The sequence below is a fragment of the Tiliqua scincoides genome, chromosome 4, assembly GCF_035046505.1.
Source record: "Tiliqua scincoides isolate rTilSci1 chromosome 4, rTilSci1.hap2, whole genome shotgun sequence".
Lineage (NCBI taxonomy): Eukaryota > Metazoa > Chordata > Lepidosauria > Squamata > Scincidae > Tiliqua > Tiliqua scincoides.
In genome coordinates, this window is record NC_089824.1 from 77,808,045 (window position 1) to 77,826,618 (window position 18,574).

General features: G+C 44.3%; 1 protein-coding gene across 2 annotated transcripts in view; it reads right to left on the bottom strand.

Moving 5' to 3' along the window:
• Positions 1-18,353, bottom strand: part of HIVEP1 (HIVEP zinc finger 1) — a 110,045-nt gene extending 91,692 nt beyond the window's left edge. Inside the window, exons 1-3 of one of the 2 annotated variants that reach the window (XM_066623941.1) lie at positions 15,303-15,330; positions 14,311-14,373; positions 9,084-9,206 (exon numbers count right to left, since the gene is read on the bottom strand). In XM_066623941.1, the coding sequence (XP_066480038.1) occupies positions 9,084-9,129 (46 nt within the window). In that variant the 5' untranslated portion in view covers positions 9,130-9,206; positions 14,311-14,373; positions 15,303-15,330. Of the gene's footprint in view, positions 1-9,083; positions 9,207-14,310; positions 14,374-15,302; positions 15,331-18,290 lie in introns of those variants that run through there. The other variant, XM_066623942.1, reaches the window with a different exon arrangement.
• Positions 18,354-18,574: the final 221 nt, after the last annotated feature.

Consider the following 18,574-nt stretch of genomic DNA (forward strand, 5'->3'; position numbering starts at 1 on the left):
TTCCTCATAAGGAAGGTGCCCCAGCCCAGTAATCATCTTAGTCGCTCTCTTTTGCACTTTTTTCATTTCCACTATGTCCTTTTTGAGATGTGGCTAACAGAACTGAACACAATACTCCAGGTGTGGCCTTACCATTGATTTGTACAACGTCATTATATTAGCAGTTTTATTCTCAATACCTTTTCTAATGATCCCAAGCATAGAGTTGGCCTTCTTCACTGCCGCCGCACATTGGGTCGACACTTTCATCGACCTGTCCACTACCACACCAAGATCTCTCTCCTGATTTGTCACAGATAGCTCAGAACCCATTAGCCCAGTGGTTCTCAAACTCTGAGGGAGCTTTACTCCCTCAGTAAGTTCTTGCGAGGAAGGGGCTAGGGCAGTGATGCGATCCGCAGGATTGCGTCGCTAAGGGGGGCAAGGGGGTGCTTGTGACTTACTTTTTACTATGTAGAGCTGCAGCAGGCTGCAGGAGATGCAGGAAGCCCTGCACAGCCCTCCTTGGAAACTGCAATCAAAGCAGGCGCAAAGCACTTCTGTTTTGCAGGAGGTGCTTTGAGCCTGCTTTGATTGCAGATCGTGTCACTGTCTCCCTCCCCTTCCCCCGCCCCTTAAAGGGATGGGGGAAGTGTTACATGAACTGGTGGGTCGCGACCCAGCAGTTTGAGAACCACTGCATTAGCCTATATGTGAAGTTTTGATTTTTTGCCCCAATGTGCATTACTTTACACTTACCGACACTGAAATGCATCTGCCAATTTGCTGCCCATTTTCCCAGTTTAAAGAGATCCTTCTGGAGTGCCTCACAATTGCTTCTGATCTTCATCACTCTGAAAAGTTTGGTGTTGTCTGCATACTTGGCCACCTCGTTGCTCAACCCTGTCTCCAGGTCATTTCTGAACAGGTTGAAAAGCACCAGTCCCAGGACAGATCCTTGGGGCACACCACTTTTCATCTCTCTCCATTTGTGAAAATTGTCCATTGACACCCACTCTCTGTTTCCTGGTCTTAACCAGTTCCCAATCCATCAAGGACCTGCCCTCTAATTCCCTGACTGTGGAGTTTTCTCAGTAGCCTTTGGTGAGGGACCGTGTTGAACACCTTCTGAAAATTCAGATACATAATGTCCACAGGTTCTCCTGCATCCACATGCGTGTTGACCTTCTCAAAAAATTCTAAAAGGTTTATAAGGCAAGACTTAGTACAGAGAGAACGAGAAAGAGACCTAGCAGGGGTATTGGAGGGATGAAGAATATGAGCACCTTGTGACCCCCCCCCCGAGAGAGAGATAGGAAGTTCCCCTTTCCTTCCTTCTCCTGGCAACAGCTCCTCCTACATGTTCCCAGCTCAGCAGCTCTCACTGCTGCCGTTGCCATTGCCACCTCCTCCATTCCAGGTCACCCAGTTGAGGCTGCGGCTATGTACTATACAGCAATGCCTGTCCCTCAGCTGTGCGGTCACTTGAAAGCGCCATGATGAGGCAACTTTGAGGTGGCATGGCAACCTGAGGGTCACACTACAGAGTGTATTAAACATATCATTAGAGCCAATTTATCAGTTTTGTTTGTTGTGTGATTGGGAACACGGCAGGAGAAAGTGTTAAACCCCCTAAAGTGTTAAGTCTTCCCATGCTGCAATCCAAGCCCCCTCATACCCATTTAGAAAATTGGTCTTATTTAGAAAATGAAACAATAACAAAAGCCCAAGGATGTCAGGCCTAATGATGAATTGTATAATATAGTTTGGCTTTGAGGTAAGCCAGACTCTCAGCTGCAGCTTTTTCTTACCCCGGCCAGTAATGCACAGATGCACAATTGGTCTACATTTTCTCAGCAATATGTACAACTGTCCAGTAACATATGAAATATATTTGAAGCATTTTAAATAGAAATCCTACAATATCCAGGAATAAAAGCATCCAGAATTCACACTAGTATTATCAAGGGACTTGTGCATAAAACAATGTTGCTAAACAGGCTCTCAGGTCATACGGCTCTGTCCTGCCTTTCCTATTGTGATGTCTATTATTCAACCATAAAGGTGAAACACATGTCCTATTCACTCATGGTTTCCTTCTGCCTGTTCATCCTCATTTTTCTAGGTAGTCTGAAAAGACTTCATAAATGGAATGCACATGTCAATATCTGAAAGAAAAATATTGATCTTAATGGGGCTAAATATTTTTTCTCCAGACTGAAGCACAGATTTTGCAATACAGCCTAGACCTGATCCATTGCAAGCACAGATGGGGTTGCATCAAGATGTTCTGCAGTATGTTCACTACTAAAACCGAAACATGCTTATCAGTGGAATCAGACTGCCTCTACAGAACGGCTTTGCTATTAGATAAAAATGTTTTTAAGCACGCAAAGACAAAAAGATTGAGCAACATACCTATAATTAATAGTTTCATGCCTTCTTTCCTCCCTGCAGTATTAAAGAATATTCTTTTTAGCACAGACCACGCTAAATTAGTCTCTAAAAGGGAGGATGTGGTTGTTTCGCCACTCACACACAAAAAGTATGGTCAGTTTACTAATCAAACAACAGTCAAGCAGTTAATAGCCAAGTGGCAAGCCAAGGTCCATCCCTAGCCCTCCAAAGAATTACTGAAATTCCTGTAAGCTTTTCTATGGCATTCAGCAAGAGCCAGAAGCAGCACTGTATGCTAGGCAGGGATACTCCCACAAAAAATAAAGGGATGGTGACATTCTCTTATTTGGTTCAAAGAGCACAGCTGTTGACATTACAAGTGGTACACTAGTCCCTCGTGTTGCTTTTAGCATTGGCAGTGCTACTATACAAAACAAGTAGACCTCCTTAAGCAAAAACCTATACAAGGGAAGACTTGTGTGCTGCTGCCAGTGTGGCAGGCAATACTCAATGAATAGAGTAAGAGAATACCATAGATAGTTCTAGGACATGTTAACACTTAAGACCTAGGTAGACATTCACAAAATGCATACAAAAGCATACAGTCGCAGCAAAAGTGCACTGGCAAATCCTGCTGATGTAGTTAGAAGCTTCACCCTTAATCATAAGTACAGCACTATTTTGAAGCAATAAATGCTCGATGTGTGGAAAGATCCTCCCTGTGATAAGAAATGCCGGGTGACGGGGGGCGGAGCTAACTTTCAGCGAAGTTGCAGTGAACTTTGGGGGTTCCCGAAGAGACTGTGAAATAGATATGTTTTCATGTGCCTAAACAACTAAGGCACGCTTCGGTGCCAGAAAGACGGTACGAAGAGCTGAGAGCTTGAACGGGGGGTCCTTAGAAACAGGCAATTTCAAGGATTTCTCTCTGTTTTGCTCTGTGCTGAAGCATATCTATCCCGGGCGACATCTTTGAGAAGCTTGGAGAGCTGAAAACCCGTCCTCCCACGGCCTAGATACAACAACATTGCAGCGAAAAAAGCTATTAAGAGTGAGTGAACTTGGCTCGTTAAAAAGTTTTACTGAGAACTGTAAGTAAGAAGTCTGGAGGAGGAAGAGATAATTCAAGATTATTCACGCTGGCCATTAGCCACCCAGGGGGGGAATAGGTGAATTGGTATTTCCCCTGCTGGAGTAAGTACAAGATTATATTTTTTTTAATGGTATGTACCAAAGAGAAATAAATACCGTATTTATCGGCGTATAACACGCACTTTTTCCCCCTGAAAATAGGGGGCAAATGATGTATGCGTGTTATACGGCGATGTCTCTTTAAGGGATCCCGTTCCCAATAGTGCCTAGCGGCGGCACAGCGTCGTGACGTGATGTCAGCGCTGCGCCCGCCGCATATTATCACAGCCGCTGGCAGCTGATGAATATGGTAAGTGGAGACCCTTTCTTTGGGGAGGGGAGGGGGAGGGATTGAGGTGAGGTGGCATAAGTAATGCTTTGGATGGTGAAGAAGATGAGCTGATTTATGAAGATAGTAGCAGTGAAAGCAGCAGTGTTCATTGCGATTTTGAAGATAGCAGTGAAGATGAAGAGTTTCTTGGTTTCCCAGATAGTGATTTCTGAGTAAACTTTTGTAAAAACAAAATATCCAAGTTTCTTTTGTTAAAACAGTTGCTTTTACTGTCCTTTTACATTATTTACCTTATATGTGGTAATAATATTAATAAAAAAAAGTTCTGAGCTACCCTTATTTTTTTCCTGAAATTTCCCTCTTAAAATGAAGATGCGTGTTATACGCCTGTGCGTGTTATACGCCGATAAATACGGTAAGTAATCTTCGACGAAGGAAATAAAGTCTACCTTCATTTTCCCAGCAAAAAGCCTTTATTTAAGCCTGGACACTGCTGGTTTCGGTTTCGGTTTCTCAACAAGAGGCTTGAATTTTTTTTTTTTCTTTTGGTCATTTAAAGGCATACTAACTTAATTTGACTGTGGATTTGATTGACTTTTTTTGGATATAAAAATTTGGAAAGTAGCCCTGGATACAAAATTAGAAAGTAGCCCTGCAGGAAGTGGCTCGAGTTGGTGTTGATAAAAATGGCTTTTGAAAATCTAAAAGATGATCATGAAAGCCAGGCCTTGTTGGTGGACTTTCTGATGGATTTTAGAAGAGAAATGGAGCAACAAGTCAGAGAACTCTCTGAACAAATTGGGCAAATAAGCTCCTCCCTTGTAAACTTGCGGGAACAGATTATAAACAATAGAGAAGAAAAAAGAATGGATCAGATGTCAGGTGAAGTTAAAGAAGTGGAGTATTTTGAAATGGGACACAAGATGGAAGAAGCAATTGTTATAATAACTGGGAATCTTAAGGAAGAAAAAAGATGAAATGTTCAGAGAGCAAGCTGTCTCAAGAAGAGGAAGAATTTATAGATTGAATTCAAGAATAACAGAATGAAAAAGAAGAAAGAAAAAAAGAAGGGGGGACTTAAGAAGAAAAAGAAGAAAAAGAAGTGGAAGAACCAGTAGGAGGACTAAGAGGGAACACCAATAAGACAGAGTACAAAGTAAACAATAAGAAGAAGGGCGAAATGGTTGAATAATAAATAGAATTTTTTTTTTAAACATATTAAATTAAAATAGATGTAAATGAAAATTTGAAATATAAATATTGTGGAAATTAAGTGGTATTAAGATAAATATTTTATTAATTAGATTAAACTAAAGTGGATGAAAAGGGAATTTGGAATATAAGTATTGTGAAAATTAAAGTGGTAAATATATGAAATAAATTAGATGAAACTGCAATTTTGGAATATAAGTATTGTGTAAAATATAGTGGTATTAAGACAAATAAAAGGGTTATTTTATAAAAAAAGAAGGTAAATAAAATAAATTATAGATGTCAATTTATTTTGGAGAAAATATTAAACCTGTATTTTGGGTTAATAAATATGTGGTGGATAAGCGAAGTATAATATTATTGTAATTGGAGATATTTGTTTTTAGATGTGATATTAGAAATTAAGAATCAGATAAGAGATTGTATTTTAGAGGTTAGTTTAGTGGTAAGAAGAGTCTATAAGTAAAAATTTGAAGACTTTTTTGATTGGATAGTTATTGAAAATGATGTATAACATGTTATAAGAGATATTGAAGGAGGTAATACCATGGTAATCGGAGACTTCTTTTTTAGATGTCATATTAGAAATTAAGAATCAGATAAGAAAGATTTTATTTTAGAGACAAGTTTAGTGGTAATAAGAGTGTATAAGTAAAAGTTTGAAGTGTTTTTTTTATGATGGGATAGATAAGGTTAGAGGAAAAATATGGAATGTTAAAGTATTAACCAGTTGGGTTAAAGAATATGATAATTTTTGTATTGATTATTAATTTCGTTTGGATTAATGTTTGTTGTAATCGATGGCCACCACCCTCGTGTGTAACCTATGTAGTCCTAGCCCTAAGTCGATCCAATTTTCCTTACCTGTATCTGTAATAAATAAATAAAGCATTATATATATAAAAAAAAGAAATGCCGGGTGACCTTTTTCAACTCAGTAACTGCCCAGACCAAAAGCAGCATAAAAGGGACCACATCTGACCTGGATGGAGTACCACATAGCACAATACCAGGCTTGTCCTTCCATGCCAAGATGCTGATGTCATGGCTGAAGAGAACATGCCACTTCTACCCTCCTTCACCTCAAACAGTTTGGACTGAGTATCCAACCTCAAATAGTATTAATTGATTAGGACAGTATCTCCTGTCTTTTCATCTAAAATAAAAATAGCCGAAATAGTTAAGTCAATGGTAGCATCCCTAATTGGGTTAATAGCAACTGGGGGTACAATTTTAATTGAGACCATAACATGGTCAGAAAGGATTAAATGCCCCTTCTCTATACACCATGGTCCCAATTCCTGATAACACCCATAGCTGTTGCTGAAAAAAATACATAGGGTCAAATAATGCATTTAATGAAACATATAATTTGGCATACAGTACTAGAAAAACAAAAAAGTCAGGTTTGTTTTTTTTTAAATGCAATTAAAGAAATACTGCATGCCAGGGCAGGGATTGCTCCTAGACGAAGATCAGGGAACACTCCAAATTGCTGGTTCCCAGCCTGTGCTGTCAGACACAAATATCATGCAATTAAAAAGAAAGTCCACTACCTACATAGAGGTATGCATAGTTTTGTGGAATATTTTATCTTAATCTAATACGAAATAGTCCATTAACAATATTTGTTCAGTCTAAGGCCTACAGGGTTAACAAAACGCTGTACCTCAAGGACTAGAAACTACCTGAGGAGTTACATTTCCTTAGCTCAGCAGTTATCATTCGACCTGAGAAACAGCAAAACAAAAAATATTGCAAGTTTTGAAATAAGCTGTGGGAGCCAACAGCAAATGCACTTAGGTATCAATACAAACATCTTGTAATATTCTATAAAACACAAATGAAAAGTCTAAGGACAGATTACAGATATTAGTAGTAAATTTATTCTCCTTGAGCTGGGCCAGAATCTTCATATTAAAAGAAAAAAGCCTCCAAGTGGAAAAAAGGACTCCTACAGGAAAAAATGACAGCAAAAGTCCTTAACTCTTACTTCAAAGAAATATTATATGCACAGCTCTAATAAATCCTCAAGTAGATATTTCCACAATATTCTAAGGTAATTTAATCTTTAGTGTATTTGGACACTTACATAGTCTGGATGGCTAAATGTTATTCAAAAAGTTTTTTTTTTAGCATACTGAAGAAATATAAAATACACAGGTTTATTTTTTAAAAAACCTTGGTTATAACAGACTTCATGCCCAATCTGTGTCATGAGGCACAGAATCTATTAAAAGAAGGACATATGTAAGAATTTATCTTTTGTTAATTTTCATAGTATTAGTGGCAGGGAGAACAGTAATATCCCTATTTCATAATGGGGAATGGAGGCTAAGAGAGTAATTTGCATGTGACTACTCAGACAACCCCTACAGGCTGAAAAAACTATATGTTTCGGGCATCACCATGCTTTCCCTGGCAAATATGACTGCTGCCCAGAAAAGAAAAAAAGACCCTGGCGTACATGCAAATAAGCATTTTAAAAGGTTAGAAACTCACAGCCCAAATCCTACACGTCTACCTGGAAGTCCCACTGAATTCAATGGCAACTACTCTAAGGCAAATATGTATAGGATTACAATCTTAGTAAATTCTAAATTTTAACTCTGATCAGATTCTGGTTAAACCTATCCTATCGGCAAGAATGTGACTAAAAAGTTGCATCAGACAGTTTGTATTAAAGTATTCCAACAAGAACTAATTTGATAAGTAGCAAGAACAAACAAATGAACCATCAAGTATTTCTACCAAGCAAGGGTAGGAATAGGGAAAGTTGTAACTACTACAAAATTTACTTAAATTAAAAAAACACTTTCCATAAGATGTTATGAAGGCTTCTTACACTGAAATTTCAAGAATATTACTGATGATTATTGTGTGTGACCCTTTACGCTGAAGCCTTAATTGTCAAGCACTGAAAACCACAAAACTACCGGGGGGGGGGGGCCATGAAGAACCCTCGTTTAAGTTACTTAACAATGCTAGTTCAGAAAAACATCAACTCAAAACTTGGTGGAGATTTTTTCCCCTTAACTCTTATGAAAGTTAACTTTCATAAGCAACTGCTGCCTATGCTGAACTAGACAATATGTCTATTTTGCATGACTGGGACCTGTGCATTTACATTAAACACACACAATAGCGGCCACAAGAGGCCTCAACATAGATCAATAGCACATTTGGTATAACTGGTTATTAAAGCCTTCCTCTGATCCAGATCAGGGACCTGCATAGCAACTATTTACATAAAGAACACCACACATAAATGCAGGCCTCAATCATGTAATAGCCTTATCATTCCATTTGACCCTTGAAAACACTGCAACACAAGCACAAAACTCCACTGAAGTCAAATTAAGAATGAACCCAAGAGTTTTATAGAGCAGTGCCTTAATTTATCCACTGGTACTGTGATGCAGCACAAGTGCTAAAGCATGAAGAACACAGGTACAAACACACATCTTAAAAAAATGAGCAGTGTTATTTGTTAGTTATAATCCTTGAAGCCTGTACAATCTGCTTCTTAAATGCCCCGAAGTTAGTTATTGTCCCAGTATAATGTCTCAGCAAGGTGAATATAATCAGACTTTGAAAATCCTTGGGAAACATCTAAGAATTTCAGAATACTTATTCAACCCTATAAACACTGGCACTAAATACTTTATCCCCAATACCTCTCAACTGCAAATATATTTTTCCCAACCTGCTCACATGGTCATATTTTAGATGTTCCACTGAGAAAGATCACATCCTGTTTTCTGGTTGGTGATGATTCTGAGCCAAGACTGGGCAAAACACAGTATTTACATAACTGTGCAGACCACCAGTTGTTGTTAAAGCATCATTGATATCCAAGTTCCATTTTTGGGAGTGGAGAATACTGTAAACTTTCTAACCACATACCTGCAGATGTATCCGAAGACCAAGGAATTGCCTCAGTTCCTACAAAGAGTGTCTACACCCACAGACACAACTGGTAATACAATTATTCCTTCTCTAGACTCTGCTTCAGGTCTAAGGCCCATATTCCTAAAAATAATCAAAATAAAAGCTCAGTTTTACATCTTACCTCTCAGATTTCTAGGATTAATTTGTTTTGTTCGAGGCATTCTCATCCAGTCATGGGCGGTTTTCCAGAGATGGAGAACAGACCAAGAGCAGCTCCATAAACATGCCAGTGAAGTCAGTTAATCTATATATTGGGAGGGGGGAAAAGAGATCAAGTTAGATAAGATCATAAGCAACAGATGCAAAAGTATCATATCCATTTAATGAATGTAATACTTTAGAGCCACATGGGTCACTATTATCTGACATGCTAAATTAAATTAGGTTTTTGTATGCAAAAAGGTTATCACTCCATGTTCCCAAGTTCAGATAGAAAGTCTGTGGTTCACAAAAAAGCTTAAACAACAAAAATATAGCCATCTGTTTCTGTCTAGTAGTATATATGTCTTTAGTAAATGTTAGGCCAGGTTCAAACAATGAGCTATAACCCTCTCTTTCAGACTTATTATGTTCTCTATACAAAGCTAAAGTCACCTTCCTTCTGCACAAACCACAGTTCAAAAACCTCACAATTGCAACTCAGCAAGCACACCAACTCTGCTTAATGCATGTAACTATTTGAAAATATTTCTCACTGAGTCAACACTTAGTAATAACTGAAGCAGTTCTAATGCTGCAGCCAAAGTCTAATGAAACAATCAAGTTTCAGCCCCCTGTAATTTGAATAGTAGCTTATTTTACCTTATTTTACTCTGGCTAGGGGGAAAAAAATTTAACAGATATGACTAATTACAAATGTTTACACTAAGAATGTTAAAACTGTCACAATGAATCCAATCAAAGATTCGTCAAATCCAAAATTCTCTTTCCAACAGCTGTCAACTCGGGGTGGTCTAAAACAGGACATATAGAAAACGCCATGTTGTCTATAATCCCTTTAGTCATCTATTTACTATATTAATATAATGAGCTCCTGAATAAAGCTCTGCTCAAGTGTTTGAGTGCATATGTATTATCTTGACATAATCCTTACAACAACCCTGTTGTAAGTATCATCAACCCCATCTTGCTGCTGGGCAGCTGAGGCTGAGTGGTTTGCCCAAGGTCCTAATGCAGTGTTTCTCCAACTGTGGGTCAGGACCTACTAAGTGTGTCATGAGCTGATTTCAAGTGGGTCCCCATTCATGTCAATATTCTACTTTTAATATATCAGACTTGAGGCTACCATGAAATGTGACTGCATTTGGAGAAATGTTACAGATCTGTACTTTTAACAAGCTACTATGTATATGCTTTTAACAATGAAAGTAAATGGGACTTACTCCTGGGTAAGTGTGGGTAGGATTGCAGCCTAGGATTGTTAAAAATTTTCCTGCTTGATGATGTCACTTCTGGTCATGACATCACTTCTGGTGGGTCCTGACAGATTCTCATTCTAAAAAGTGGGTTCTGGTGCTAAAATTTTGAGAACCTAATGAGTTCTTGGATGAGGCAAAATTCAAACAGGAAAGCCTTATTTGCAATTTAGCCTCTCAGTCACATCACTACACCATTTTACACCAATCAAATCAAACAAACCAGAAACCCATCCAACCTAGTAACCTTTGGCTGCTGTTTCTCATGCAGATTTGCTATCCTTACTTAAAAGTACTGATGGCTCAACCCTGAGCCTCATAAATGCAAGTCATGTCCTCTTCTGTTGAACTACTGCCTTGTACTGCATATGACAAAGTGAACTAAAGGTATGCCTTTTTCTGCCAGGGTTCCTCTTGTACCTAACAGCTGCAGCAAGTGCTACTTTTCTTACTATGAATACAAGGGGAAAACTGCATCTGCAGAATTTCTGCCTATTGTGTATTTGTTGAAGACCCAGAAGTTACAAAAAAAAAGTACAAGAACATGCAGACTACTGAAACTACTAAAAAAAACTCAAGAAAACTATTTTTTTATTAAACTACATGAAAGCTTGCTTAGCAACACATTCATTTCTTGCTCAGTGTTTTGAAAGAGAACCTTCTCTCACTCATTCACCTGCCCTGCTTCAGCACATCCTATATATAACTGCAAGAAAGTCAAGTGGGACCTACTAGCAGATCAGAGGAGCTTTGTTTTGTGGGTTGCTAGGCTGCCTCCAAGGACTCTAAAGCAAAGTAAGTAAAGGAGACTTTCTGCCCAATCCTAACCAACTTTCCAGTGCTGATGCAGCTGTAATATGGCCCGAGGTAAGGTAACAAATGTTCCCTTACCTTGAGGGGACCTCCATGACTGATCGCTTACTTTGAGGAGACTGACATCACTGCTCTCCCAACACAGAATGTGGCACACACCCCATTGGCATGGCTGCATCAGCACTGGAAAGTTGATTAGGATTGGACTGTTTGTCTATGAATCCTAAGTTGAAGCTAATGGACCTCAAATACAAGAACTGAAAGAGGAAGGGAGGGAACATGAACCAGTGCTGCAAAGGTGGCAACCTGGACAATAAGCAGATTTTAGAAAGGTGTCAAGTGGGGCAGCTGTTACCTGAAGCCAACAGCAGGAGACTTTCCTTGGCTCTGCTAATCTTACTTCTCATCCATCCCTTGTGCAACATACCTCAGAAACAGCAAACACGCTACAGATATAAGACAGCAGTTTCTTTTAGGTGCCTTGCTTTTTAATGAGATAAACTGTTTCTATTGGTCTGTGAAATTTATATTGAAAATTAGGATTAAAACATGCGTTTTTTGATTGGTATCTAGACTGGTATCCTTGGGCAACAGAATGAGTAAGTTTAGGGTGCCCTTCTTCTCAGATGCAAGGGAGGGCACCAGGATGAGGTCTCTTGTTATCAGGAGTGCTCCCTGGGGCATTTGGTGGGCCGCTGTGAGATACAGGAAGCTGGACTAGATGGGCCTATGGCCTGATCCAGTGGGGCTGTTCTTATGTTCTGGAGAGCTCCAATTTGACTGATACAATACAGGGGAGTTTATGGTGTACCTCAACAGCAGAAGTACTGGGAAAGAAAGGGGATTAAGGGCTAGTTGCATAACTTCATGTCTGAGTGATACAATGGAGCAGAGATAAGTTCAGAAAGGGCTGTCAGAAAGCTCCTTTGTACTTCCTTGTAATGAGGTGGAAATGAAAATTTGCTGCAAGAGGGATAATTTCCTTCCTCCTCATCAATGTCTGTGTTGCGTTCATCAATGTCCTTTTTGAGGGTGATGCTGTACAGGCTGTGCCAAGAGCGGGGGGGGGGGGATAGATACTCTGTTGGTTTTTTTAAAAAAACATAGGAGTAGAGTAATATTTTTCTATATAGCTGAGTAATACCCCCAAATATGCAGAAACTGCTTCCTTGCCTGCATGTAGCTCTGTTTCACCATTCTACTGGTCTGCACATTTGCTTCCCAATTAACAGCATTCAGAGCCACTGGTTGATCAAGTCCATGCATTGGTTGCCTAAAAAGCTAGCAATTAAGCAGGTTTTCACTCTTGACACTAACATTAGAGACGTTTGGAAACATGCAAGAAGCACATTACATAATATTTACACTTTTTAAGTAGTACTTCCGTTGGCCACCAGTAGGATCACCCCCTCCCCCAGCCTCTAGGAAAACATAAAGCAGGAGTAGGGCGAACAGTCCTTCCCATTATAGGGAAATTAGGGATCCACCTTCCTTATTTCGTGGGTGGGGGAGAGAAGGGTGGAGAGAGGGGGCAGAGGAGACCCTGCCCTGGCAAACAAAACAGCCCTACACAAAAGACAGACATGAGCAGGAGAGATGCAGTAACGACGGGCAGCCCTGGGAGCAGTGCTGTTGCAAAGGGAAAAAACATGAATGAATAAAGAGGGAGGAGCCTGGGAAAACCCCTCCGCAACGCTGCACTGAACAAAGCACAGCACGCATGCCAGGAGGTGGAGAACTAGAGCAAACCGGGACCGACCCGAGGGAGGGAGGAGCGCGGAGGGGGAAGGGAAGGGGCCGCCGGGATGCCTCCTTGCAACAACACAACAGTCAAGCCCAGGCGCGAAAGCCTACCTTGCGGGAGCCAGGAGCACCGGGGAGGCCAGCGCGAGGCGCTGCTGCAGGGCAGGAGGAGGCAGGCGCTTGCACGCCAAGGCAAGCGAGCGCAACTCCGGCCAGCCAGAGGCTCCAGCTCCTTCCCGGCCCTCGCCACCCACCCCGCGGTCCTCCTCTGCCCCGCTGCATTCTTCACCGAGGAAGCTGCCCGCCAGCAAGGGCTCCAGGGCGCCTCTCGCTCTCCCGCCCGGGGATGTCTGCACAGCACGCGCGCGCGCCCAGCTCTCCCCCCTTCCCGGATCCCCCAGCAAACCTGCTCAGTAGGCAGCCCGAGCTGCTGCTGCTGCTGCTGATGGCGGCGGCGCTGGCGTGAAGGGGCAGCAGCCGCTGAGAAACACGGCGGGCGGCCCCTGCACGGCGGCGTCTGGATTCCTGCTCCACTTGACAACCTCCAACACAAACAAGACCTGGCGCGAAACCCCCTCCCCAGCATCCTCCTCTGCTTCGGCAGAGCCTCCCCCCACACCCCTCATTCTGCACACACACGCAAACACGCCAGCGCTCCCCCCATCCCCACGTGAATGCATCTACTCCCTCTCCACGCAACTCTCCCAGCCCAGACAATTCTGGCAGCCAGGGTGGCAATGCATGGCAGGGCTAGGCCAGGCCAGGCCAGCCACCAGCAACACCCCCCAGGTAGACTGCAGTGGGGAAATGGGAGGCATAAGTGGGGGGAGGGATAAAGTGCCCACCAAGCCTGCATCCATTGTTCAGCCCCACTAGCCATTTCTGATATGGGGTCAGGTGGCCACCTGACAGCCACTAAGCCAAGGCTGCACCTCCCACACACACTCTGTGGGAACCCAGGCTGCAATCCTATCCACACTTACCTGGGAGTAAGCCCCATTTACTATAATGGGACTTACTTCTGAGTAGACATGCATAGGATTGGGTTCCCAGTCTCTCCAAACATACTCTCCCAGGAACAGTGCAGCCAGCAGCCCTGGGGCCAAGTTCAATGCTTTCTCCCCTCCATGCTAAAACCCACATCGCCACATGTATTACTCAACCCGGGAGTTTCCTGTCCACGCATCACTCCTCTTCCCCCACCCCATCTATCCCTTCCATCCAACCACCACCAAGCAGCCCAACTTCCCTTACGCACATAGATCAAAGCAGGCATTCCTCCTCCTACTCACCACAAGTGTATACACTTCACCTCCCCCCCCATCAACATATGGACTCTTCCCATCTCCAAGGTTGCAACTCTGAAAACACACTTACTTGGGAGCGAGCCCCATTTAACTAAATGGGGCTTACTTCTGAGTAGACATGCCTAGGCTTGCACTGCAAAAGAAACAACATTCAGAACAGAGTAACCCCTGCTGGGGCACTTCATACCCAGAGATACTCAGCTTCCCACACAGCTTTCGTTGAGCCCACTTCTTCCCCCCCCCATTTCCCCCACTAACCCTACAAATGCCCTCACCAGTCAAGACAGCCATTTTCCTTGCAGACCCCTGAAGCCAAGTTCAGAGCCCCCCACCCACCAACCCTACAAATGCCCCCATCACTCAAGACAGCCACACTTGCATACCCCTGAAGCCCAGTTCGGAGCCCCCCACCCACCACCCCACTAACCCTCCAAATGCCCCCACCAGTCAAGAAAACCACACTGTCCTTGCAAACCCCTAAAGCCCAGTTCAGAGCCCCCCCCCAAGCCTCATTCAGGAGCCTCACACCCCACTTCTACACCCACATCGCCCCACATGACTGTTTCCTTGCTTCACAGCTGCCCCCCCCCATCTTGCCTGAGCTGGTGAAGGGGCGTGAGGGAGGAGCACATGGGCACTACTAGGTGGGCACACAGAAGAGAGAAGGGGGAGCCGTCGAGGGCCAGGACCCAGGGAGGGGGTGGAGCAGTGTGTGGGGCGTGTCACAGGCAGACACGGGGCAGGTGGGGGAGATCATGGGGGCTCTTAGAGAAAGAGAGGGAGGGGAGGTCGGTGGTTGTGGGGGAGGAAGAGTCTATGGGGTGAGGTTCCAAGAAGGGGTCAGTGGGCGGGGCCACGGGAGGAGACGAGGAAGGCAGGTCTCCCTCTGAGGCAGCCGCTGCGGCTGCTCCTGGCCCCCCCTTTCTTCCTTCCTCTGTGGGTCCTCCCCTCCGCCGTCCCAGGGGGAAGGGGGTCTCTCACGCGCAGGGGCTGCACCACCAGGCCCTGTGGGGAGGCGGGTGCGGCCAAGCGAGAAGATAATTGGAAGGGGGGTTGTTTTACCTTCTCTCACTTTCTATTGCAGGAAGCGGGCCGGGTGACGTCATCGGGTCTCCCGGGCCCCGCCCCCTTCCCCTGTGCCTGGGAGAGAGAAGGGGCGGGGCTTCGAGGAGGGAGGGGTCACTGAGGGGGTTTCCTTGTTTCCTCAGCCGCTGGGTGAGCGAGGGCAGAAGTGAAACTAAAAACTTCAGAGCAGCAGGAGAGGGAGGGGGAGGGGAATTCCCTTCCATTTCCGCTCTGCAGGAAGAGCTCCGAAGCTTCCAGCATTTTTACTGCAACCTCCCTTCTTTCAGGGAAGCCTGGTCAAAAGGGCAGCCTTCCAACCAGTGGTTCCCAAGCTGGGCGTACTTGTATACCCCCCCAGCGGTACTTGAGAAAGAATTGAATGGGGGGGGGGGAAAGGCGGGTCTGCCTTAGAATGCCCTGCGGGGTTCCGTTTATGGAAATGGGCTGCCAAGGGGCACCCAAGTGAAACCATGTTGGGAACCACTTGGGTTGGTGGTCTCCCTTTGGGAAGACAAGCAGGAAAAGTCTAGTCCCCAGAAGCATTCACGTCTTTTCTTCCTTTGAAGGGATTTTGCATGTGGACAGTTTTGCACTTCCCTCTGCCCACCCACCCCAATGATAGTTTGCCGATGTGTCTGACAGCCCAGTCCTGCCCAACTTTCCAGCTCCAGAGAACACATGTTCCCATACCTTGAGCAGGCCCCGGTGACCTGGCTGCCCCTCCACCACAGGATGCAACAGACACCCCACTGGCACAACTGCACTGGCACTGGAAAATTGGACCCCGAGACTTATGAAGCAAGAGCTGAGATTTCTGAGCAATCAAGGCTGCAATCCTATACGTGCACACTTTCCAAGGAGTAAGCCCCATTTAACACAATGGGAGTCACTTCCGAGTAAACATGTACAGGATTGTGCTCTAAGGCAGTGATTTTCGACTTCTTCATCTCACTGGCAAACTGAGAAAGTGCTAAAATTGTCAAGGCACAACATCAGTTTTGTTTTTTACAATTGAGAAGGCACTTTGCACTGTTGGCAGGGGGCTCACATCCTCCTATTGCCCTACTAATATATGATCCTCTCCCAAACTCCTGCGGCACACCTGCAGACCATCTGTGGCACACCAATGTGCCACAGCACACTAGTTGAAAATTGCTGAATTAAGTCATGAGGACAACCCTGTAGTCTTGCTCCAGAAAGTGTACAACTGGATCAGATCCAAGCTCTCCTAGTCCACTATTCTTTGCAAAATTAAGTTAACCCACCAACCAGCAAGCACCAGCTGGCATACAGTCTTTTTGCCTATTCCAAGATTAAGAACAGAACAAGCAAGATATTTCAGTGTCATCGTGAGACAACCTGACAAATGAGGCTTGGAAACATGATTGTTGGAAATGGGAGAAGTGGGGGCAAAATCAGACAGCAAAAAGGACAGCAAAATCCTAGGCATGTCTACTCAGAAGTAAGTCCCACTGTGTTCAGTGAAGGTCACTCCCAAAAACATGCATCTAATATTACAGCATGTTTGATAGCTTCTGCTGGAAATTTTAACTATCTAAAAATTAGAAATATTTTAACTTGAACCTTTAAGGCAAGAGAGGCATGTATGTGTCATTCAACACATGAGAAGGTAAAGGGCCATTGTAGCAACAGAAAGAAATGGACAGCAAGCCAACTGCACAACACTGTGTGATGCTTAGACTTACGTTAATGTCACCACAAACTGTCAACACAAACTGAAAGGAGGAAGTAAGGCTGCAATCCTCTGCACACTTTTCTGAGAACAAGCCCCACTGAATTTACTTCTATGTAAACGCACAAAGGCTGGTAATATAAATCTGTGAAAATATCAGGGTAGCTGACCTAGATACCATGTGTTGTGTTAGACTCTGACAGACAAAAGTGCAGAATAAGCGTAGATCATCAAAATAAGTGAGATAACATAAATAAACATGGATTTCTGGGATACATCTGTCTATAATTTATAGCCTGCTCTTCTTTATCAAAACTTTTATCTTCTTTATCAACATAAAACACAATCATATACAAGAAAAAAAGACTACCTCTTTCAGACTACTGTCTGCATAATTGGGGAAAGCAAACTTTTAACAGAAAACTGACTTCTTCCTGTTTTTATCGCCCTTCAATAGCAATTCAGCACCAACAGTCTTAAATATTGGGTGGGGTGTTTTTTTACACATGGGGTGAAATTCAGATATCAGAATTGCTCATCAGAGTAAAATCCGATTAGAGGTTATTTCTGCAGTGCTGGCAGGTTTTCAGGACAGCTCTTAGAATTCCTATTTTCTCTCCCTTCTGACAAAATGGTCCACCTGACCACCTTTCCGAAGGCTGAAGGAATGTCCCTGTCCAATCAATCTAGAACCAAGAGCACAAGGCTATGCATGACTACTCAGAAGTAAGTTCCACTGTGTGCAATGGGACACAGTCCCATTCCCAGGGACTTACTCCCACAGTCCCTTACTCCCAGGGAAGTGTGTTTAGGCTTGCAGCCTCACAGCCCAATCCTATCCACGCTTTCCTGAGAGTAAGCCCCACTGGCTCTCGTGGGACTTACTCCTGAGTAGGCATGCACAGGAGAATCGGTCACCCAAGTTTCCTCGCCGGGCGCCGGAGCGGCCCGTCGCACGCCCCCCTGCAGAGGCCCGTCCCTCCAACGCAGACACACACACACCCTCCCTCCCATGTATGCACATCGCTGGGGCTGCTGCTGACGCGGAGATCCCGGAGGTTCCTCCTTGCTGCTGCTGGCAGGTCATGCAGGCTGTGCTCGCCTCGCCTCCTGCTCCTCCCTCCGCTCTCGCTGGGTTTTCCCGTCCAGCAGCGGCCGCGCTTAACCCCCTCCCCCCTCCCCCGGTTGCAACAGAGCGAGCAGCAAGCCTCCCCTCCAGCCACGCACCCCCCACAAAGCAGCCCGGCGCCTCGTGCGCTCCCGCCTCTCCGACGGGGCGCCAAGAAACTTACCCGGCGCGCGGAGCTGCGCTCCCGCTGGCCAGCCGAGTCGGGGAGATGAAACGACAAAAGCCGACAGCGGCAGCGGCAGCCCCCCGCTCGCTTGCAAGTGGGCGTGAGAGGAAACACGAAGGGGAGGCGCCTAAGGCTCGCTCTCCTCCCGCCGCGGCTCCCCTTCTTTGGCCCTGGCCGGGGGCTTCGCTGTGCGCCTTTGATTGGCTTGCACCATCAGCTGTTGGGGTGGCTTTGGAGGAGGAGGGCGTCTGCCATGGAGACCTCCCCCACCAGGAGGGAGG